Source organism: Macrobrachium nipponense, chromosome 3, assembly GCF_015104395.2.
Source record: "Macrobrachium nipponense isolate FS-2020 chromosome 3, ASM1510439v2, whole genome shotgun sequence".
In the NCBI taxonomy this organism is placed as follows: domain Eukaryota; kingdom Metazoa; phylum Arthropoda; class Malacostraca; order Decapoda; family Palaemonidae; genus Macrobrachium; species Macrobrachium nipponense.
This window is the reverse complement of record NC_087202.1, coordinates 34,318,559-34,344,505: the sequence shown is the minus strand read 5'-3', so window position 1 is coordinate 34,344,505 and position 25,947 is coordinate 34,318,559. Positions and strand designations below refer to the sequence as shown.

Below are 25,947 nucleotides of genomic sequence, written 5' to 3'. Positions count from 1 at the left end.
CTTAGGGTGCTCGCGCGAGGGTAGTAACCTCAGCACACCATGCTAGCTTTTTTCTCTGGTATATTTAAAACCTATTTATACTAGAAAAGTGGATAGCAGGATCCTTTTCACCGGGCAACACAGGTCTCTCCCCAGAAATAGATTTTTCCTACATCAAAATCCCTTTAGTGTACATGGTATACAAGAAATACTGTACGTACATACGTACGTATGTAGTAAAATGTGGAACCTTACCATTTACCTTTCGAGTGAGACTATCTCCGAAAGTGGCGACAGAGGAGGACAAATGGCAGAAAACTTGTACGTACACTTAACTTTACGAAACATTAAAATATGTCAGGAAACATTAAGACTAAACTTAACAAACACATTTAACAAATGGCGCAAAACCTTAACACTTAACTTTACAAAAAACTTAAAATGGATTTTTTTTTTCCCATATTTTTTTTACTTTTTTATACTTTACGTGTTTTTTTTTTTTTTTTTTTTTTTTTTTTTTTGTTTTTTTTTTTTTACGAAATTTCAATTTCTTCACCACTTTCAACTTTCTGTTTTTTCGTATTATCACTTGGATCTTCCTGTTTGCTCACTCCTACTAAAAGCCTCTTTAAAAAATAACTATCCTAGGAAGATTGCTTCTGCCTGCTTTTCACAATGTTCCTGAAACGACTCAGGCAAACGTCATTGAACTGTGCAAGCATACGACCTGTGTAAGCTATTTCAGGGTGTTTCTTTTCAACAAGTGATTGCACCTTATGAAAAGCAGCTAGAGCATCCTTAGTTTTAGCTTACAAATGCGTTTTCTTATCAGTTCGGTAGAGTCAAAGTTGATCGAAGGATGAAATTTTGGCACTTATTATTTATATGAAAATATTTCAAAACTGATGAAAGCTACAACCATGAGTTGTTTTTTGTTGTAGTCTACATGAAATTGCGCACATTTTCATATATAATACTCCATGTAACGGCTAATATATAACTGTGCAAAAATTATGTCAAAGTGACAAAATAATTTCTGAGATGTGTCGCTGATGCTTTTTAGTGCGAGAAGAAAGAAATTCGCGCTTGCGCACCTGAGTAACGATTGTAAACAAAACAACACCTTGATCCGTGAGCTCCCAGCATCCCCCAAGGCGCGTGATTCAAAAGTTTTCGCCTAGTAGGCCTATAACTATTTTTCCGCGAATTTAAAAAAAAAAACTTTTATATCGACGTAACATACGTCCAATCGGCACCCAACAGACAATTTATATCGACGTTTAATACATCCAATCAGCGTTAAAGGGATAAAAATGTCAGGAAACATAAACTAAACTTTATGAAACACATTAACAAAACCGTAACACTTAACTTTACAAGAAACTTAAAATAAATTTTTTTTTTTCTATTTTTACATTTTTTTATTGTTTTTTACTTTTTTATACTTTACATTTTTTACAACATTTCAATTTCTTCACCACCGAATGGATGCCAGTCCGTTTACGGAATTTTTCGAACCACCCATGAGAAGCCTTGAAGTCTCGGGTTGCCGTCGATGTCCCCTCTCCTCCGTTGTCTTCGGTTTGGGCAATCAAATCGCCTAAAATAGCGCTGACCTTCTGGCAGATTGCCGTCTCGGTTATCGTATCGCCAGCAATTTCTTTGTCCTCAATCCATAGAAGAAGCAGCCTCTCCATTTCATCATGCACGTGGCTCCTCTTGTTGGACAAAATAGTCATGCCCTTGGAAGGTGTAGCTTCTCTGATGGCTTCCTTCTGCTTAAGGATGGTGCCTATCATCGACTGATTTCGGCTGTATTCCTTAGCGATCACACTCAACCGCATGCCAGCTTCTACTTTTTTATTATCTCCATTTTTGTCTGCATAGAAAGCATTTTGTTCTTTCCGTGAACTTCAGCAACTTTCTTGGGACCCATGACTATACTGTACGTAATTAAGTTATGTAGTATACCTATTAAGTTCTCACACAACACGATAAAGTAGTACAACGAAATCACTAGCACGAATTTACGTGAGAAGCAATGGCTGAAGAAGAACGCCGCTACGTACGATGCATGATGGGATCATGGGAGAGATGCTGACCAATAGGAGAGCAGGATCTTATGTTGGTGACTAGCATCAGGAACCAATGGGATAGCAGGAGGATGGTGGCGAAGTCTATTCAGTTGGCGGCGCGCGAGTTTTAAAATTGTTATCGGTGGTCCGAGCGAATCTCGGAATTTATAGCAACAATCTTTCTTGTCTTGAACAATTTTCGTATGTAGAGCCACAAAAGTCTTCATATTTGTTCTCGTATCTCGAGTTTTTTGCAAGTTGAGCCTTTCGTATCTCGAGGTACCACTATATATATAGTACATGCTCTCTCTCTCTCTCTCTCTCTCTCTCTCTCTCTCTCTCTCTCTCTCTCTCTCTCTCTCTCTCTCTCTCTCTCTCTCTCTCTCTCTCTCTCATTTGCACTGTAAACAGGCTTTTGTAAACTAGCTAGAAGTCAGAAGAAAATTATTTTAAAAGTTGCGAGTATTATTTCTTGGAGAATTTGTGTGCATTTTAACAACTAACAACTAAGAGTTCTTTCTGTTTCTGTTTCCATTGATTTCAGTCTGCTGATTGCACTGTTGGCAGCTGACATAATGAGAACAGACACAATTCTGTTGGACACCTCACTGAATTTTTTCCATCTTTAATAGCTTTTCATTTCTATGTATTCCTTGAATAACTGATAGCAAAGAAACAGTAAATATGCATTTTCTTTATGTCATGAAAAGTCACAGAGCCAGTGCTGTATAATTCACTCTAGCTTCTCACAGACACACTTTACTAGCTTCTCACAGACAAACACTTTACTTGTGAAGCATTTCCTTTAGTAACTGGACCCTTGACTAGGGCAAAAGTGAGCAGGTTCTTATAAATGGAGGAAACAGGCTGGAGTTGTTTGCCTTTGCATGTTATGCCAATAGTGTTTATGCAACAAGTAGCACAATAAATGGTAGTGGTAAGTTGGTGTGACGACCTGGGAAAATTTAAATTGGGAACCAAGTTAATAATTGCTGTCCTTTATAAACCTTATAGTCATATTTCAGTTAGTTTAATAGCCAAGCAAGTGGCTTTATAGTTGAACTGCCCAATGGGTAGCTAGTGAGCTAATGTAGTAATAGATATCTATATATCTTGTGACATTTTTTTTTTCTTATAGATGCCAGTTGCTCTTGAAGATATGTTTATGCTTATGGCTGTAGCAAAGTAGTATGCCTTTCTAATAAGCAACCTATTTTTTTTTCACTTATTAGGTTTCAGAGTTTGGGGCTCAACTTGATTAGCAAAGCAGGGCTTTTGTAGGTGTATTTAGCAGAAGCTCTAGATTGCTGAATTTTATTGTTGTGTCAGTCTTAATAATTATTGTTTTATCTTGGTCTCCTTAGGCCCCATGTGAGGATAGTGGATCAGAAACTGGTTCTGAGTCAATGCTTCAGCTTGAAGATCCTGAAGATAGAACATCTCCAGTTCTTACCCATGAACTTCCAGGTACAAGTAATATAAGAATTATGCTTTGTGTAGATAAATTTAGTTGAGAGAATAAAGAAAAATTTGAGGGAATTAATGAAAAAGTTCAAGAAATTATAACATCAAAGAACATTTGAAATCACATAAAGTGAAACCGTCAAGGAAATCATGAGTACATGCATGTGCAGACCAGGTAGTGGGTAAAAGTGAGAGTGTGAAAGAAAAGTTGGGAAATGATGGACTACTACACTCATACCTTGGTTGATTGGCAACTTTCAAAACCTCTTCTCTTTACACTTGTGATATATATTGCATTTCTATTTAACTACAGTCTAAATGTGATTATTAGGTGGGCCAAGGTAGATTAACCTATGTATATTTATGCCTAATGATATGTCAGTATATGTTCCAGGAAGACCTAACATTTATAAATGCAAAGTATACAGTAGTACATGTTTTCCTTAGTAAATTTTATTGTTCAAATGCTGTCATTAATATGTTTTAAAATTTTAGGTTTGGATACAAGCAACCAGGCGACTAGTGAGCCAGGCTGTAGCAAGAATAGTCCTGAACATACTCTTAATGAAAGTGGTAAGTCAGAGAGCTATGTTTTCATTCTTGTTGTAATCTTCTTTGTTTTTTATTCCCTCACTTTTTTACTTGTCCAGTTTACCATCCTAGGATAGTCAGAGAGCCATGTTTTTATTCTTATTCTAAGTTTTTTTTATCCATTCAGTTTTTATTTGTCCAGTTTACCATCCTAGGAACATGCAGTATACTTGACATATCTAGCCATGTTTCTATCAGACTTTATGTATATCACATATGAATGATAGGGATACAACATTTTATGTGATAGGTCAGTGCCTATTATACAGGTCATAGGTCAAACAAGAATTTAATGTAGCCATAAATTTTGAAGTATTAGAGATGCAGACTTAACATTATACATTCATGCTTCACTTAGAAACTCATGTGCTGATTAGGGTTAAACACAAGGTCATATTTGAAGGTCAAAGGTGAGATGGGAGTTCAACTTTGGCCATAATTTTTTAACTAGACAAGATAAAGACTACGTACTTGGCAGAATATACATTTACGAAGCTGCTCTGCAGACAAAGGGGGCCGCAATATCATACTTACAGGTCATAGAGATTAAGTTTGAACTTGTCAGTGCTTCACTAATACATCTTTTTTGTGTTAAATTACTAAGTTTGAACTTGTCACTGCTTCACTAATACATCTTTTTTGTGTTAAATTATTAAGTTTGAACTTGTCACTGCTTCACAAGACATCTTTTTTTGTGTTAAATTACAAACTGTACAAATGCATTTTTTTCTGTTGTAAACATCAGTACAAGTTAAAAAGTTTAAACGGCTTCCTTGTTTGAGAGTAGCAAGGGAATGTATCCTTTCTTGAGGAACCCTCTCCTCCTGCTGATGTGTAACTCCATTTGTAATTTTTAAAAAATAATTTCTCCATGTTTGATGTATCAGACTTCATATCAGTGTATCCTGACATTTTCACACATTATTTCATTAGCAAAAACAGGCAGTCCCTGGATTACATCAGACTCGACTTACGTCAGTCCAAGGTTACGACACTCTTCAAATATATATTGATCAAAAAATTATTTCATGGGTTTACGTCGCCAGTGTGATGGAAAGCAACTGTAATATGCCTTCAAAACAGCAGAATAGTCAAAATTTGGAGGTTTTTACTGAATCAAAATGCAGGTACCATCATTTTCTAGACATTAAAATGATTCAAAGTAAGGTTTTCTTACGATATTCGGCGATGTCTCTGGTTACAGCATTTTTTGGTTTGTCTCAGCATAGGAATAGAACCCCCTGCCATAACCTAGGTACTGCCTTTATCATTATTTCACATTGCTTTGTCCATGATTATTATATACAAGAAATTTCAACTGCAATCATTTTCCCCACAAGTCGCAGGAATGAGGAGGGCTCATTTTACTTCCAAATCAATAAAGGGAAAGTCTTATAGTACTACCAAGGCTCATGTGTATCAGTGCTGTTTAAATTATGTTTCTGATAACAAGCCTAAAAATTGTTTGCTTTTAAGTAGTATAGGCAGGATTCCACACACAAGACCTATACAACTGACTATCATTAATTTTGTCACATGAATCCTGCCAATGCAAACACACTCTGAAAGCTTCAAGGTGACTACCTTGGTGAAAATCAGTGGAAATCTGAAGAAAAATTAACTTTTTTTCTGTGGCATTGTTTACATATTGCACTTTTGTATTTATTAGGCAGTGTAATCAAACTTCAAGTTAACATATTTTACAATGCATTACATTGACATTCTTAAAAAAAGTACCATCAGATTCTATTAATGGGACCTGACTCCCTTCCTAATCCAGCATAAGTACAATATGTAGGTGTGCTTACAGTTACCTTTCAGCTTTGGTTGAAGTAACATTATGGCGCATCAGCTCAAGGTCATCCCTTCCATCTTGAGAAGGTTTTATTTTAAAGGAAATTATATAAAAATAATTACTGCCCCATGATTTTTAAGTACAGTGGTACCTCAGGATACGAAATTAATCCGTTCCGAGGCGGCCTTCGTAACCAGAGCTTTACGTATTTTGAACCGCATTTTACATGTAAATTGCCTTATTCGTTCCAAGCCCTACAAAAACATCCCAGTAAATTTAAAATAAAGCTAAATTGACCAATAAACAATGAAATACAACAATTTGGACCATTCAATACCTAACATAACCTTTATTGTAGTACGTACCTGTAAATAAAGTGTATTAGTGTACATGGTACAAGAAATACTTTGCGTACATGTACATGCATATGTAGTAAAATGTGGAACCTAACCTTACTTTCGAGTGAGGCGATCTCCGAAAGTGGCGACAGAGGACAAATGGCAGAAAACATGAACACTTAACTTTATCAAATTCATTAAAAAATGGCTGAAAACACTAACACTAAACTTTACGAAACACATTAACAAATGGCAGAAAACATTAAATACACATGATTATCTCCATCTTCGTTCTCTATAGAAAGCATCCACTTCTTTCCGTGAACTTCAGCAACGTTCTTGGGACTGCTCCTTCCTTCGTCTTTAACTTAAGGGCAAGCTTTTTAGTTTTGAGAAAATAGGCCTTTGACTTCTAGGCAGATGCATACATGATGTGGATGATCAGAATACACTTCGCAGATCTGAATAATACCTATGGCGATATTGATGATACTGATCACTCTGAGTACACTTCGTAGATCTGAATAATATGTACGTATGACGATGGTGATGATACCGATCATTCATACACACTGCGCTATGATGTCACAAATGCGTGAGGCAGAGCCTTCCATCTTAGTTAATGGCTGAGCAGGAAATCTTTCTCTTGCATTCCCCCTTGCAGGAATAATAGTTTTTCCCTCCAAGCATTCCCCCCACCCCTTCTCTTAGATACCAGCAACCAACCCCCCCTACCTAAAATACTTGAAAAGACAATAGATTTGATACGTTTTGCGGCACGTGATTTGCAGACTTTGAACGGCTTCGCAGATACAGAAAATCTCATTTTGAGAACTAGCGGCCGCATAAAAGGGGAATCGCATAATTCGAACACTCATAATTCGGGACCGGACTGTATGTGGGCCTGCACACACCTGTAACCACAAACGCCATTTTCTTGTGACGGGAAACCTGCGAGCGAGACATGCAGTTGAGAGAAACAATTTCTCTCGTACTTCTCCTGTACAGATATCTCAATTGTCGTTCCATCGTCACGACCCACATATTTTTACCATTCTGTGTATTATTGTGCCAACTTTCCATTCATAGCTATCTATATACTGTAATTTCTAACTGGATCTCCTGTATCAGTTCACATGTAGACTTAAGTCTGTGAACAAACAGATGCCTGAATATAATCCCTTCTTCAATCTCTCAGAAGTCAGGAACTACTTTCAGGCTTGCACAAGCCATCGACCTGCACAAATAATCTAGAAATAAATGAGTTATTAGCAAACCCAGAATTTCACTAGTACTTCACCTCACAACATCATGCAATAATCTTCAGGCATGAAGTTCACGGCTGCCTGGCTTGACCTAGACCTTGAAGTGCAGCTGTTTCAGAAGTCTCTCAGTGGGGCAAGCTTCAATGATGGTTCACTGGAAGCTGAAGGAGATTTATGCAGTCAAGCTGTGCCAATATTGGTATGATAAAAGTCATGCAAACTTCCAGATCTAGTGACATTCTAATGGTAGTACATACGTACTTTACCCTGTTTAGACTATCTACGATATTTCACCTTTTTGGTGTGAGCCTTGAGATGCTCTCATTGCTGTTCGGCTCTGCCCGCAAGCAGGCTTCTGTCACTCGGCAATTCAGAAATTTGAATCTTGTTCCTCCTTGTTTTATGAGAGAGGGTAAGATGGTGTTTTTTGCTATTGCCCTGGTGACCTTGCTTTTTACTGAAGCGGGTAACATTTGTAGTCAATAATACATCAAGTTGATGTGCTGCTTCCTGCCTGCATTTGATCAAGCTCCATTTGTTTGCTGACCGAGAAGGTGTGCTCTCAATTATGCTTCAGTGTATCAGGCACCAGAAAGATTTCATGACCCAAAAGAACAAGTAGGATGTCGACTTCAGGTGATCTGGATCCTTCAACTATTGCAAATCAACAGTACTTTGGTTGAGCTTATGGCATGGTAACCATATAGGATAGCCATAGCTGACTAGCAGGGATGCAGCTACAAGGATCATATCCTAAAGTGACTGTTGGAACAAGCTTCCTCCATAAAGAAAAGGTGCCAAAGCATGGCTGGAGGAATATGCTGGTACTAGAACTCATGTTTAACAGGTAGTGTCCTCCTGATTCTGTGTCAAAGGGTAAACTGGAGTTGTCCAAGTGCTGATCCCTATTCCCAGATATCTCATTTTTGTTGATATCTCCACTTAACCAAGCAGTGGTTTAGGGATATCTGTAGCCATATGCTGTATTGGTGTTGCCAGGCAGCCTCTGGTGCCAAAGTGCAGGTAAAGACCTGCAGAGCTGTCTAGCTAAAAAACAGGGCATAGAACTGAAGTACCTTTCCACTCCAAATGAAGACATAGTGTTGAAGTTTGTCTGGAAATCAAATATCCATAGTTGGCCATAGCCACTCTGGTCACTGTAGTTGTAGACTTATCAGAAAATTCCTTGATCAATCTCTCAAGGAACAGGTTTGGGTCCAGTAGGTCAGACAAGTCCTTAATGGCTTCATGTTGATTCCTCACCACAGGGTTGACCGTGTCCAGGGACAAAGTGGAGTCTGGTTATACCCTTCACTGAAGAGGATACAAGATTAGGATGAGTTGAGGAACTGAATGCAATGGAATATTTCACATTTATGTTTTTAAGTAGGTTGAAGCATTTTTGGTCTCCATTTGGTAAGCGTGACCTCTTGAGGTTCCCCAACATCGACTAGGATTTTTTTGGTTGGTTGTCAGCATTAATACATCTTGATGCCAGTGTGTATCGAGAGATATTGTGGCCTCAGTTAAGTAGCAAAAGCTTCTCTCTTCAAGCATTGTGGTCACTGCATATTAAAAGTTTCATGGATCAGTTCATGAATGTGACAAGGAAGCTTCCAGGCTGCCAATTCATTAACCTCATAAAAATCTTGACCAACTGACATAAAACAAGAAAATGATGTTCAGTGATGTTTCAAATACTTCAGTAGGAGTAGAAACCAAAAGGGTAATAGTAGTTGTGGGATTGTGTTGGAAGTTAAATTCTAGCTTATATTAACCCTTAAACGCCGAAGCGGTATTTTAAAAATCGTCTCCCGTATGCCGGCGGCGTTCGCGAGTGAGAGCCGAAGCGGAAAAAATGTTTTTTTTTTTTTTTTTTTTAAATCACAGCACGCATAGTTTTCAAGATTAAGAGTTCATCTTTGGCTCCTTTTTTTGCCATTGCCTGAAGTTTAGTATGCAACCATCAGAAATGAAAAAAAATATCATTATCATATATAAATATTGGGATATATGACAGCGCAAAAAAAATTTCATATATAATTGTGAGCAAAACGGTTAAAGCTAACAAAATAATTTTTTGTTGTTGTATTGTACACTAAATTGCGATCATTTTGGTATATAACACATTGTAAAACGATCAAGGCAACACAGAGAAAATATTATCACAAAATGATGCATGAATTCGTAATGCTCGGACGTAAAAAAAAAAAGTTTTCAAAAATTCACCATAAATCAAAATATTGTGCTAGAGACTTCCCATTTGTTGCAAAATGAAGGTAATTGATTGAATGTTACTAGACTGTAAGTGTTGTAACTTACAGTTGCAATTTTCGACCATTTCAGTCGAGTTAAATTTGACCGAAGGACGAATTTTTTCTATTTATCGTTATTTATATGAAAATATTTCAAAACTGATAAAAGCTACAACTATAGGTTGTTTTTTGTTGTATTCTACATGAAATTGCACACATTTTCACATATAAAACTTTATGTAACGGCTAATTTAAAATGGTGCAAACATTACGACAATGGGACAAAAAAATTTATGATTTTTTCGGAAGAGTGACCGCGCGGATGTAAGGAAAAAGTTTATTTCATAAATTCACCATAAATCGAAATATTGTGGAAGAGACTTCCAATTTGTTGCAAAATAAAGGTAAATAATTGAATATTACTAGAATGTAAGAGTTTTAGCATACAATTGCGTTTTTCGACCAATTGGTCGAGTCAAAGTTGACCAAAGGTTGAAATTTTGGCACTTATCGTTATTTATATGAAAATATTTCAAAACTGATAAAAGCTACAACCATGGGTTGTTGTTTGTTGTATTCTACATGAAATTGCGCATTTTTTCATTTCTAAAACTTTATGTTACGGCTAATTTAAAATGGTGCAAACATTACGACAATCGGACGAAAAAATGTCTGATTTTTTTCGGAAGAGTTACCGCGAGTATGTAAGGATTTTTTTTTTTTTTTTTTTTTTTTTCTCCATAAATTCACCATAAATCGAAATATTGTGCTAGAGACTTCCATTTGTTGCAAAATAAAGGTAAATGATTGAATATTACTAGAATGTAAGAGTTTTAGCTTACAATTGTGTTTTTTTACCATTTCGGTCGAGTCAAAGTTGACCGAAGGTTGATATTTTGGCACTTATCGTTATTTATATGAAAATATTTCAAAACTGATAAAAGCTATAACCATGGGTTTTTTTTAGTTGTATGCTACAGGAAATTGCACATATTTCATATATAAAACTTTATGTAACGGCTAATTTAAAATGGTGCAAACATTACGACAATCGGATGAAAAAATGTCTGATTTTTTTCGGAAGAGTTACCACGTGTATGTAAGGATTTTTTTTTCTCATAAATTCACCGTAAATCGAAATATTGTGCTAGAGACTTCCAATTTGTTGCAAAATGAAGGTAAACGATAGAATATTACTAGAATATAAGAGTTTTAGCTTACAATTGCGTTTTTCGACCATTTCGGTAGAGTAAAAGTTGGCCGAAGGTTGAAATTTTGGCACTTAATGTTATTTTTATGAAAATATTCCAAAACTGATAAAAGCTACAACCATGAGTGGTTTTTTGTTGTATTCTACATGAAATTGCGCACATTTTCATATATACAACTTTATGTAATGGCAAATATAAAATGGTGCAAAAATTATGTCAGTGACAAAATAATTTCTGAGATGTGTCGCTGATATTTTTTAGTGCGAGAAGAAAGAAATTCATGCTTGCACGCCTGGGTAACGATTTTAAACAAAACAATGCCTTGATCCGTGAGCTCCCAGCATCCCCCAAGGCGCGTGATTCAAAAGTTTTCGCCTAGTAGGCCTATAACTATTTTTCCACAAATTTTTAAAAAAACTTTTTTTATATCGACGTACCATACGTCCAATCGGCACCCAACAGACAATTTATATCGACGTTTAATACGTCCAATTGGCGTTAAAGGGTTAATGGGTACACTGATCCCCGAATTTTGAGCAATTTTCTAATTTTAGGTACATTTTTCAACTGTTTCATGTCAATTATGCTAAATAACTGTTTAGATTGGTTTTTTGACAGTTTTCTTTATCGCTTATATGACACTGAACCATAAATTTTGAAGAAGACTTTTAAAAAACATATGTATGAATTTTTGACAGTTATGTTCATCGCTTATGTGACACTGAACCACAAATTGTGAAAAAGACTTGTAAAAAACATCTGTATGAATGATTCAGGATAGGATTATGGAAGTTATTCACTGTTTTGGAGTGTTTTATGCATAAATAAGCATATCTAGAAACATTATTGTTAAAAAAGAATGTCTAGATTGATTCATGTCTAGTTTTGTTCATCGCTTGTATGGCACTGTGAACGACAGATGTAAAAAAATGTAAGAGTTTATGAATGGTCCTTCATTGGGTCAAGTTTGAGATATAAACTATTTTGGACTGTTTTACTATAAATAAACATTAGGGATCCCTAGCTTCAGGAATCTAAATATTTGTCATTATTTTCATTTTTGAGTCAAGAAATATTGCTCTTTTTCTGTTTCCTGAAATTTTTTTATTTCTAAAACAAAATGCTTCAATATCCAAGAAGACTGAAACAAGACTTGTTTTTATTCCATATTATTATAGAGTAAGTGCTAAAAATTATTATTCCATATCATTATAGAGTAAGTGCTAAAAATTATTATTCCATATCATTATAGAGTAAGTGCTAAAAATTAGAAGGAAATAACTTTCAATCATTAGGTAGAAATCCATTTATACTTCATAATGAGGCCTTATGGCACAGGCACTCCCCATAAATGCAAATTTTATGTAACATATAAGTCAAGAGAGGGCACAGCTCTATTCACAAAACTTACTTTTTTTCAAAAATAAATGCATGATGACTGAACCAAACTCAGTGAAACTTTTACAGCTTGTTTAATAACTAGGGATGTGCCCCAAGTATCAGTATCTGTGGTATTGGCTAGTTTTTGTGGTAGTGGTATAGGAATTAAAAATACTTCTAGGCTGGCATAATATTAATTTTCTGTACCTCTTTTCATTTATAGGATACGTAATTATATTGAATATTATCTTTAATAAAATTATAAGTTTAACTTAGTTCAGATGGTCCAAGTCCAGTATGAGTTGGAACTTGCAAAGGGATTTGTGCTTTATTTTGAGTTGAATGTTTTGTTTTTCTTTACAGAGAGATAAACGGCCCTTTCATAATCTTATTTGTATTTGTGCACCGATATCTCATTTTTCTTGGGATTTCTTAATAAAAACAATATTATGTATTGCAATGAGGTAAAGGATTAACCCCTCCATTATCAGAACCTTCATAATCTAAATGAATGAGTCTGTTAATTGTTTCTAACCAATTTATAAATTAAAAATCAGGATAAAAGTATATATTAGTGATTTCAGATTGCTCCGTCACTCCATGAGTTTGAGTAAGCACTACATACCTAAATTGTTTACAGTCTTCTAATGGTAGCCATAATATAAGCCAGACTGTATCCAGTAATAAAGGGATTAAATAGTAAATAGATATACTTGATGTTCTTTCTCAATGAAATTTGAACTTTTGAAATTGTTCATATAACCTCATTATATGACCTTTCAACTTTGAACCTTTCCTATACAATAACCAGAGAACAAGAATGATTTTATTAACAATGTACAGTAGTACCTCGAGATACGAAAGGCTCAACTTACGAAAAATCCAAGTTACGAAAGCAAAGACGAAAAATTTTACTGCTCTACATACAAAAAGTTTTCAAGATACGAAAGGTTTCTGAAAGTCCGAGATTCGCCCCATAACAATTTTGAAACTTGCGCCGCACGCCGCCATCTTAGTTATCGTAGACTCGCCACCATCCTCCTGCTTCTCCATTGGTTTCCTGATGCTAGCCAAGCCATGAGATCCTTCTCTCTGATTGGACAGCATCCCTCCCATCATGCATCTTCTATACATACGTACTACGTGTTGGCGTCCTTTAGCTCGGCCACTTCGCACCCGAAACTTTACCGTACGCATTCGGCATTCGTTCGCTCCAACAATTTAGTTTAGTAACGTATATTCGTTAGTGATTTCGTTGCAGTACATATTATCGTGTTGTGCGAAGACTGTATTATTACGTATTTGTGTAACTTTACGTAAATTAACGTAGTCATGGGTCCCAAGAAAGTTGAAATTCACGGAAAGAAGCGCATCCTGTCTCTGGAGACAAAGATGGAGATCATAAAGAAGTACGAAGCTGGTATGCGATTGAGTGTGATCGCAAAGGAATACGGCCGTAATCCGTCGACAATAGGCACCATCCTTAAACAGAAGGATGTCATCAAAGCAACTACACCATCAAAGGGCATCACTATTTTGTCCAGCAAGAGGAGCCATGTGCACGACGAGATGGAACGGCTGCTCCTCATCTGGATAAAAGACGAAGAAATCGCTGGCGATACAGTAACAGAGACAGCAATCGCTCACAAGGCCAGTGCTATTTTCGGCGATTTGATTGCGCAGGCGGAAGACGAGGGAGGGGAAGAGACTTCAACGCCAACCCCAGAGTTCAAGGCTTCGCATGGCTGGATCGAGAAATTCCGTAAATGGACTGGCATCCATTCGGTGGTGCGTCATGGGGAGGCTGCCAGCTCGGACACGAAAGCGGCCGAAGCATTTAAGAAGACTTTCGACGAGATGATGACCAAGGAAGGCTACAGTTCTCAGCAGGTTTTCAACTGTGATGAGACTGGCCTTTTTTGGAAAAAAATGCCTCGTCGGACGTACATCACGGAGGAAGAGAAGAAGCTACCCGGGCATAAGCCTATGAAAGACAGGCTTACGCTCGCACTTTGTTCAAACGCCAGTGGGGATTGCAAGGTGAAGCCCCTACTGGTGTATCACTCCGAGACTCCTCGAGCCTTCAAGGCCCACAAAGTGTTGAAGGAGAAGCTTCCAGTGATGTGGAGGGCTAATGCAAAAGCCTGGGTAATGAGGCTTTTGTTCACCGAGTGGGTAAATCTGTGTTTCGGCCCGACTGTGAAAAGTTTTTTTGCAAGAGAAGCACCTCCCCCTGAAATGTCTGCTGTTGTTGGACAATGCCCCTCCCCACCCTCCTTGCCTCGAGGAAGATATCCTAGCGGAGTATTCCTTCGTTAAGATTCTTTTTCTTCCGCCCAACACCACCCCTCTCCTCCAGCCCATGGACCAGCATGTGATAGCGAACTTTAAGAAGCTGTACACGAAACATCTTTTCAAGAGATGTTTCGACATCACTGATACCACAAACCTCACCTTGCGTCAATTTTGGAAGGAGCATTTCAACATCGTCATTTGCGTCCGACTCATTGACCTAGCTTGGCAGGAGGTTTCGAGGCGAACCTTGCATTCCTCGTGGAGGAAACTCTGGCCTGATGCCGTATCCGCCAGAGACTTTGAGGGATTCGACGTGGGCGAAGCTGGTGCTGCAGAGTCAGAAACAGTTGACGATCCCGAAACTGTTTTGGAACCAGATCTTGTAGAGATCGTTGCACTTGGCAAGTCCATGGGGCTGGTCGTCGACGAGGACGACATCAACGACCTTCTCGAGGAGCACCAAGAGGAGCTTACGACAGATGACCTGAAGGAGTTGGAGGCCATGCAACTTAACATCGTTCAAGAGGAGTTCTCTAGCAGCGGCAAGGAAGAGGAGGAGCCTATGACAACGGGAGAAATTAAGGATATTCTAGGTGCTTTTCATGAAGTGCAATCGTTTATCGAAAAAAGACACCCCCGAAAAGGCTCACACAGGTCGTATGCTGGCGCAGTTAGATGACGTTTGCCTGAGTCGTTTCAGGAACATTGTGAAAAGTAGGCAGAAGCAATCTTCCTTGGATCGTTATTTTTTAAAGAGGCCTTCAGCATTAGCAGGAGTAAGCAAAAAGGAAGAACCAAGTGATAAAAACAGAAAGTTGAAAGCAAAAAGGAAGAACCAAGTGATAAAAAACAGAAAGTTGAAAGCAAAAAGGAAGAACCAAGTGATGAAAAAAAGAACGTTGAAAGTGGTAATGAAGTTGAAATTCTGGAGAGAGAGAGAGAGAGAGAGAGAGAGAGGAGAGAGAGAGAGAGAGAGAGAGAGAGAGAGAGAGAAAAGCGTACGTAAAAGTTAAAAAAAAAAGTTAAAAATAAAAAAAAATAAAAAATTTTTTTTACGTAATTTCTAGATTTTTGTAAGTTAAGTGTTACAGTTTTGTTAAGGTGTTTCTTAAATTTTAGTTTTATAGTTTTCCTTAAATTTTTTATGTTTTCGTAAAGTTAAGTGTACGTACGTACGTACGTTATCTGCCGTTTGTCCTCCTCCTCCTCTGCCGCACTATCGGAGATAGCCTCACTCGAAAGGTAAGCTTCCACATTTTACGTTACAGTAATAATATTTTCTTGTACACTAATATACACTTTATTTACAGGTTTTGGATTTTTATTCTTAATTTAGGTATTGAATGGTCCAAATTGTTGTAGTATTTCATTGTTTAAAGGTCAATTTAGCTTTATTATATAATTTAATGGGGTGTTTTTGGAGGGCTTGGAACGGATTAGCCAATTTACATGTAAAATGTGTTCCAAGATACGAAAAACTCATTATACGAAGGCCGCCTCGGAACGGATTAATTTCGTATCTCGAGGTACCACTGTATATTCTCCTAAATAACAGTAATATGGAGGTAACAGGTATTGGTATTGGTAATGGCTATAAATGCCGGTATCGGTATTGGTGCATCCCTAATAATTACATACAGCCAGTCCCGGTTATCTGGGGTGTTACATTCTCGGTGGGGTGCTGATGAGTGAAAACTGCCATTAACCAAAACGGCGATCTATGGCGTTGATAACCGGTTAATGGCGCCTTTGTTAAGTATGTTATGGTGCCATAACTCTGTTATCAACATCTCATGGCGCCAATAACCAAAACTCAGCCCATTGTGGCACCATAAATCACCAATTTTGTTGCTAGACAAGTGCCTTAAAACCGGATCGCCGATAACTGGGGACTGCCTGTATCTATAATGACAGGTGTGGAAAATGATTGAGTGCAACTTTTTTTTTTTTTTTTTTTTTTTTTTTTTTTTTTTTTTCAAAGATTCAAAAAAAAAAAAATTCAACAGCAAAATTTATGAACTTAAAGGGCGAATATTATTTCCCCAACTTATTTTTCTCTCTCTATTTTAGCTGTATAATAGGTGGTAAGAATTTTAAGCGAATAAGGTAGAATGAAGTACTTTTTTGTATAATGGGGCCTCATGGTGTTGTTTTGCCCTTTAAGAGCTTCTTATTTGTGTGTAAAGTCTGTTTAATAATTCGGGATAGTATTAACTACGTGGAGGATTAGGGGTAGAGGCAGGTTATTAATGTATATATTTTCAATTGACTAATAGTATTTTTTTAAGCCTTTGTTCCAGAAACTCAAGAAGATAAGAAACGTTTGTCTGGGATAGAGTTCTCACCATCTGGTTTTCATAAAACTTTTATACCAGAATCCCCATCTACCTCCCAAAGTACTCCTCTTCAGGGAAGAAAGGCCTCTTCTATTTCAGAAACACCAGGGAGTGTATCTGTCTTAAAGGTAATACTTTTCATATTCACATTAAGCATTGTAAGTGTTTCCCCACACAAATACAAATTCTAATTATTGTTTTCTATAAAAAGGGTCTTACCATAAACAGAAATATTCATTACAGAAGTTTTATACTTTTTGTCACCTCAACCCCATTGATAATAGACTGCTGTACTTTTCCATATAGTGCTGCTTCAGTAATACCAATTTGTACTATTGAAGATTGAGAGGCCCATTGCACATGGCCAGATCCTCATATGATGCTGCATTGACTATTAATCTTTCTGTGTGAAGTGTTCACCATGTTGCTCTTTGAGATTATGCTGTTGTACTTTTTCACCCTCATTCTGTCATTTGCATTATTTACTCTATTGTTGTGGCCATTTTCTATGTGTGCAGTTTTTTTTTTATTAATGTTGAGCATTATTAAATAATGTTAAACATACTTTTCACAAGCCTGTTCTGTGGCTGCTTCTACATAGACTCTGACTAAGCATTTTGCTCTGCAATTATTTCTTTAGTAAATTAATTTAGTTTTTCTCATGTGATTCTTGTAGCCATGTCATTTCATTCTTTTTAGTTACTAATTTTATATTAGGGTTGCTGTGTGTGTATTTGTTTGTGATCTAGCACAGCTTGTATACCATGCCCCAGCATACTTGCAACTGATTGTGAGATGTGGCTAAATTGGACCTTTTATTCTTCTCACTGTTGCACTGTGGAACAAGTCTCCCTGAAGATACAGTGGAATTGGAACCTCAAAACCTCAAGCGAAGATGTGGTACATTACTAATATGGAGCAATTCTAGTATTTACTTGAATTTTTATCGGTTTAGTATTTATTAATTTGTTAATTTACTTTTTTTCGAATAGCTGCTTTCTTCTTTATGTATGTATTACTTTCTTTTACGTCTATATAATGAGCACGATATTCTTGGGAAGTTTGAATTTTAAGAGAATGGCCTCAGTGGGCTTGTTCCATGTGAACAGAGTTCATCTTCTGAATGATAATTATTAATAAAGATAATTAATTAATAGATAAGTGGTTTCGGTTAATGCTGAAGATATCATGTGAGTTCCATAAACAAAGTCAACTTTGTCTATCTTCTTTGCACTTCTATGCTTCTTGTTCGTTCATTTGCGGAACAAACCTTCGGTCTTAACAATAGAATAACTTTCCAAGCGTCAGCTGGTAACCGGTTAAAACAATCAAAGATTGTAAAGCAAGGAATCGGTGAGATTTGGCAACTCCTGCGCGTATGAGGTGATAGCTGGTCAGAGATCGCGCAACGTACCTCGTGATGCTTCAGTCTTTTCTTTAACCACCTTGGAGAGTAACCACTATCATGTTTGGTCTCCTTCCAGCCATTTGTTTTGTCTTTCCTTTTCACTGGGTTTGTGTGTGATTGTTCTGTTTATTATGGATTCTTCCAAGTCTTCACGACCTCATCGACGCATGTGCCCGGGTATTCAGGGATTTCCGTGCTCAAGGTTTCTAGCGTCAGTGATCACAGATCCTCATACGACATGCAGGAGGTTCAGAGCTAATTTTTGTACAATAACCAATCCCTGCCCAGAATGTTGTTCCTGGCCTAAGTCGCAGTGGAGTGTTTTATAGGAAGAAGGAACATCACAGTTTCAACTCTTCTCAAGAACCTTCTTGGGAAGGGTTTTCTTCTCCTTGACTGTATTCGTCTTCTCCCTCTCCTGCGATCGCTCTCCCTGTGGCTAGTTCAAGTGTACCTCAGGTTCCAATTATCTTCCCAAGAAGGGAGGAGGCTACACCATCTACAGGTAGTGTTCAGGTTACAATAATTCGTCTTATGATAATTTAATTTTACGATGGGGTTGGCAATGAATACAAATACAACAATATTTTGGAATCACATGATTTTTTTTTACACAATAAACTTGCCCACAATGTAATATGTTAACACAAAAAAAAAATTAGTTCACAACGAAACGTATTAAATTCATATTTCGACTAAAAACACGTCATATAATGACAAATTACCTTGTCATTCAAAATTTTATGCCAAGTAGGCCTATAACTATTTTTCCTCGAATATTTAAAAATACTTTTTTGTGTCAACGTATTATACGTCAATTAAGCACCCAACAGACAATTTTTGTCGACGTATAATACGTCCAATAGGCGTTTAAGGGTTAATAATGTAAATCCTATTGATGCATTCCAGACACCCAAAAAAATTTTTTTTTTAAATACTTTTTATAAAGAATAAAAAGTTTTACATTCAGAAAACAATGAGAAATAAATATAAATGACTAATGAAATGGATAAATAACTATTTAACACCACTCTTACCTTTATGGAAGACATGTTTAGCATATGGAAGACAGAGAGGAGGGGAGAGGGAGGAGGAGAGGTTATTGTTTGGGAGGGGAATCTCCCTTCAAAAGGACTTCAGGTATCAAGGACCTGTCTGCGGTTACTTCTCTGTTTTTTATTTTTTTATTAGCACTATCTGGGATTACTTCCCTTCTTTGTTTTTTATGGTGCACGAGGATCAGCTTGAAAGTCACTGGGCCCCTGTCGCACAACAAAAGTGTCCAGAGATTTGTTTCTGTAAACAAAGGCATTGTTATTAAACATTATTACATCTTTCTTATTTCTTATTTCATGTTACTCCACTCTGCAAGCATGTCCTCTATCACTGAAGTAGGCACCTTATGTATGACCGTTCGCTTTTTTAATTTTTCAGACCAGCCTCTGCTGGCCTTAGATTCACTAACAGCAGCTCTTGTAGGCATTTTCTTACTGAGATTGGCGTACAATATCCTTGCCTTGTCACAAATTATTGCCTCAAACATTTTGTTACAAGTTCTTTCTTAATTAAATTCTATGGTGTTTCTTGTCTGTTTTTACAGAAGGGCTGGCACTTGAACTTTCTTTGGCCTTATGATGGCTTATTTAACAGTTGCCCTCAAATAAAAAAGCTCAAAAAAGCACAAAAAACAATGAACAAAGGCTGAATGGGTCACGAGAGAACATAGGGTGCTTTGTTTGGGTGTTCAGTATGGGACCTAGTCATGAGGTGGGCCCTAGCAGTAGTGTTTCCCAGTGTACAAAAACCGAATCTTACAAGAACCAGGGTATACGAAGTTTATGGTTTGACTGTATAATACTTATTGGAGAGTGAAGTGAAGCATAACGTTTTAAAAGAACCTTGGAAAACATGCATATTCGTTATGTTTGTTTTTTATTGTACGATACTAATTAGATATTTGGTGCTAGGTTCGGAGGCAAAAACCCTCAAGTGGATATTTCCATTTTGCACTGATATATCCAGAAGTATAATATACCATGGTCTGTTATCTCGGTGCGCTGCTGTATTCCATTTAATTACTGATGAAAATTATGTGTTCAAAACTTGCAGATTTCAAGAGAAAACTGTAAGATATTGGTTTGTATATAAGGAAACAATAAAGTCTCTTGAAATAGTTTAGATGCATATGTATCAGCTTTTTATGTCTTACCTAAATTCTAGAGCTTCCAATTTGAATTCACATCAGATATTACTGAATATAAATAATTTAAATGTTGATATATCATATAGTCTTTTTCAGCTTTTTATTCATACTATCTGAATTCTAGAATATCATCTAATCTGGGTTTACATCAATTATAAAAAAAAAATCTTATTTCAGGATGTGACATCTGATAATGATAGTTTCTTCTTTGAGTCATCACAACCAACAAACAAGGCTTTGAAAGAAAAATTGAATAAAACGACTGAAAATAAAGGTGAGGTGGACTACAACAGTGATGCAAGCACTGACCTAGATGAAGATATTGCTACCCAGCTGTTTGATGACTCAGTGGATGATGTGACAAGTACAGCCAAAAAATCTTATACAGCAAAGAAAGACAAAGATGATGAAGATCTTTGTTTTCAGCCAACACAGTTGTTTACAGGTACAGATCATCAAACAAGTAAAGATAATGCTGATGATACTCAAGATGTGTTAGATGCATTTGATGATAATATTGAAAAACAATCACTTTCAACTTCAAGAGATGAGGATGATGACTATGTTCCTACTCAGCTCTTTTTTGACGATGAAAGTGACTCTGTATTCAAGAAACCTGCAACCTTAGCACCAAAAAGCAAGAAGAGGATTTCAGGTAATCAAAGAGCTAGCAAAGTTGATGATGACTTATTTGAAGAGTACCTTTTGGCACCCACTCAGCCTTACGGGGAGTGTAGTAAAAGCAAACAGACTGTACCTGATGAGGATGATGTATATGATGTACCAACACAGCTATTTAGTAATGACAAAGTTGGTGAAAACAATAATATAAAAGACAGAGAAGATATGAAGAATTCTGCTAGTGACCGTGATAATGATGTTAACAATATGTCCAGTCAACCAACAAAGTTGTTTTCAAGGGGCAAAGTGTCAGCTGATGTCCTTAAAAATTATGGAAATTCAAATAAAATTGCTGACAGAGACAGTAGTAACAATAATGACAATATTTTAGATCAACCTACTCAGCCATTCATGGATGAAAAAGACAAAGTTAATGACTTTTTTGATGCCCCAACACAGGTCTTTGAGGAAGAATCTCTAGATTCAAAGGAAAAACCTGGAAGCAGTTTAGTCGAAGAGAATAGTAAAACCAGACTTGAGATAATGAAAACAACAGTGCATTGTAGTGACAAAGATGAAACACCAAAAGAAAAGTTAGCTGGTGATGAAGAAAATGTGGATGAAGAGGATTTACTTCCTACTCAGCTTTTTGATGCAACTAAGTCCAGCAAGGAATCTCCTTTATTGGCTGATAGTGATGATGATGATGATCTTTTGGCCACACAGTTGTTTGATCCCAGTGAAAAGTCAGTGAAGGTATCAAGGAGCAATGATGAAGATGGCAAGAAGTCAAGAATAATAAATGCTGTATTCCAAACACCTTCAAAAGGTAATGATGTAAACGATGAGGAATTAACTCCAACACAGATATTTAATCCTCGTAAATCAGCAGCAAAAACCCCAAAAAGATTAGTTGACAATGATGATGGTTTGCCACCCACTCAAGTATTTGAGGGACACTATGCTTCCAAAAAGACTATAGAGTCAGTGGATGATGATAAATTTGCACCAGCTCAATATTTCAATTGTAGTGAAAGTGCTCTTAAAACTCCTAAGAGTATGTTAAATGACAGTCTGCCTCCAACACAGTTGTATAGTACAGTTTCAATGGTGGACAATACAGAGGAAGCTGCAACTAGTCATGAATTACCAGCAACTCAGCTGTATTCTGATTGCAATCTCTCCTCAGATTCTCCAAAACCATTATTAAATAGAGCTGGTGCAAAGCCTTTTACCACAGAGGAAAAAACATGCAGAAGTTCTGTAGACCTGGATGATGGTGGTCATTTGCCAACTCAGCCATTTGCAGACTCTAACGGAAATCTTAGTATGAATATGGAGTCCACTGACAAAACCAGTTTACCAAGCAAAGATGACATTATCACTGAGGCTCCAACACAGCCTTACATAAATGTTTCAAGTGTTGAAAGTAGCTGCACACAAAAGGACCTAAATATGACAGAAAGTGTGAAGTTACAAGCAACTGAAAAAGGGCATATGGAAAATATTGATGAAGATGCAACTCAGGATATAAGTTTCGATGGATTTATTGGTGTGGATAATACACGTGTTCTAGAGCAGTCACTAGGAAAAATGAAGGAAAGAAAGGATATTGCATGGGACCATGCCAGTGATGCTGACTCAGTTGCTTCTGAGACTTTGCTGAATGATGATACATTAAAGGATGAAGATACTACTACAAACTCAAAGCTGGAATTAACAAAAGTGGAAGAAAGCAACTTAATAGCTTGTGATGAGAACAATAAAAAGGAACTTTCTAATATTGAAAATTACCACTCTGATGAAAGTACTGATGTTGAAGATGAACTTTCCGCTGTCAAAAATTTGAATGAAGTTGGTGGTCAGTGTAGTTCTGTTAAACTGACTCATGATGGTGGTATATTAACTGAAGATTCATCACATGCAGGTAAATTGTCAGTTGAAAAAACGGAAAGCTCATCAACAGCCAAACTTGTAGATGATATTGAGTCAAACATGAATATTCAAAACATATCTTCTAAACAAAGCATCACAGTTACCAGTACACTCCAGGAGGAAGTTATGCAGAATTCAAATGAAACAGAAGAAATGTTGGCTCTAGATGTTTGCTTACTTGACTCTCAAGATGAAACTCAGGTTAATGAAAGCTCAGTGTTTAAAGGTATTAGCAACGTAGATGTTAAATCAGAAAGAAGTAAAGAAACATCCTTTCCATTGTCAAGTGATAGTGATAGTGAAGAAGATAGCTTTAATGTTTCACAAAAGATATTTGACTTGACTCCCAATGAAAAAGTAAATACACAATCTTCAGCATCCACTGAGGAAGAGGCAGGCAGTGTAGCAGCACTTAGTAAGGCTAAACGGAAATTCGCAAGTAGTAAAGAAGGCAGGAATATCCATAATTATTCTGACATCGAAGAGTCTCCTAATAAAAAGAGATGCAATCGAGCAGCTAAAAAAAATGAAAAGAAACCAGAAAAACAGAGAATTACTAGATCTAAGTTGAATACTAGGAAAATTGCGGGTATCTCAGTGTTAGAAAATAAAACGTGTCCCATTGATGATAAGAGATTACCAGACAAACAGCAATGTTCAAATATGCAAATAACTGCTGATACATCAGGTAGTGATAATGATGCAGATAAAACTTTGAAAATAAGCTGTAGAAAAACAAGAAAACGCACCCAAGGTTCCCTAGAGCTGCTTGCCAACAACTCCAAGAGAGATGAAAGTAGGTGTAAAAGCCCCAAGTTAGAAGCACCAGAAATGGAACTGGATCATAAGTCTTCAAAGAGATTGAAATCCTGTGACCTTGAAAAAAATTATACAGCTGAAGTACCATCTGGAAAGCTGCCAACACTCTCACCTGAAAAGAATGTAAAACAGGAAGAAAAGTTTGGAAGACAGAGGCAAGTTTCAGAATGTGCAACTATGCAGAGTAACTCATCCACTGATACTTGTAGAGAAGTGACAGTAGATGATGTTCATGAAGCACAGCAGAGTAATACGTCTTGTAGATACTCCATTTCCAATAATCAAAATAACCAGCAATTGGCAAGTAAAGCTGAGAGGAGAAATACAAGACGGAGAACAGTAAATCCAGTACCAGAAACTCAAAAGGAATTATCTTCAGAGAAACAAAGACCAGAAAATAAGACAGATAAAAGAATTGAAAGTAACAGAGAGATTTCTCAAGAGCAAAAGGAAATCTCAGGTGTTCGCAGAAGCCGAGGTAGGAAAAGTAGAGTCATGCCCAGTGAGGCTGAGATTCAGAACAATAAGGAAGATTTCTCTGAAGGTAATATTCATATAAGAAGTTCAGAAAAAGCAGAATGTGCATCAGGAAAGCCAACAGTGCTTCAGAATAAGGTAGGTCCAATTAAAAAAGTGGAGGGCTCTTCAACAAAGCATAATAGTCAAAGTGAATACAGAGCTAAAAAACCAGTTGTAAGTGCAAGTTCAGTAGCTGGTTCCGATATACTAAACAGTAACAGAAATGTGGATAAAGTTGACCTTGAGTTGAAAGACGAACAAATTAATACAACAAAGACAAGGTCTTCATTGTTAGTTAGCAAAGAAAGTTTAGAAAGAACATTAACACTTACAGAAGATAAAATGATGGATGAGAAGTCAGATTCAGCATATGAATGTCATGCAAATAAGATTGCAACTAGAGGACGAAAGAAGTGTGAGCCAGAGACAACACGAATGAGTAAATCTGCTCTTAAAGAAGCAGGTCCAAGCAATGAAGATGAAAACAAAGCTGCATCTGAAAACCTTTCCAAGGTTAGAACAAGTAAACGTGCTCGAAGAGGGCCAAATAGATTTTCTCCTGACCCTGACTCTCAAAAATCTCTCTGTGAGGAAAATGAAATGCTCAAAGGAACTAACTCTGGATACCAAAATTCTGAGGATGAAAGGAATAGGGAGATGGTTGTGGGAAATAATGAGAATGAGGATTCTAAAACTTCGGAAGGTTTTTCATTGCCAACTTTGAGAAGGGGAGGAAGAACAAAGAAAAGTAAAAATGGAATTGACAATAATGTAAAGATTGTCAAAGAAAATGTCATAGAGCAACCTAGAAACCATTCAGAAATACGCAGAGGAAGAGCTAGCATAGCAACATCACAACCATCTTCCGCAAAATCATATCCTAAAACAAGATCAAGGTTTAGCGTAATCCCAGGTAGCATTGGTAATACAAGAAAGCAAGAAGGAAATACTAAATCTAAGGGGCTACAAATAGAAGATAAACAAAAGTTGCCATCAGCCATATCCAAAAGAGGTACTAACAACGATAAGGGAGAGACATCAGAGGATGATAAAGGAGAGACTTCAGATCATATAGTGGAAAATGAAAAAGCACAATGTTTTGTTAAAAAAAAAAATACAAAAGAAATGTCGAATATAGATCAAGGAGATCCAGAGGATCATTCTGAAAGAAGAGGAATGTCTACAGATTGTTCAGAAATTGATAGTGAAGATTCACAGGGATCTGTCAAAAGAAAGGGAAGAAAGGCAAGAGAAAAGTTACCATCAACCCCAAAATGTGGGAAACAGGTATGGAATGTTTTAGTTACAAAATATTTTGAAATGAAATGACCACATAATTAAGGGATTTTGACGTAAGGAAAAATCTATTTCTGGGCGATTGGTTCGTGTCGCCCAGCGAAATATCCCTTTAATTCATTATTTCTAAGGTAAATGCACTAACACATACCAGAGAATAAA

General features: G+C 36.8%; 1 protein-coding gene across 1 annotated transcript in view; it reads left to right on the top strand.

Annotated features, from left to right (window-relative positions):
- Positions 1-25,947, top strand: part of LOC135221698 (uncharacterized) — a gene marked incomplete at its 5' end in the record, with an annotated part of 209,763 nt that overhangs the window by 98,095 nt on the left and 85,721 nt on the right. Inside the window, 4 exon segments of the mRNA XM_064259438.1 lie at positions 3,419-3,521; positions 4,014-4,091; positions 16,937-17,112; positions 20,773-25,776. Coding sequence (XP_064115508.1) covers positions 3,419-3,521; positions 4,014-4,091; positions 16,937-17,112; positions 20,773-25,776 — 5,361 coding nt within the window.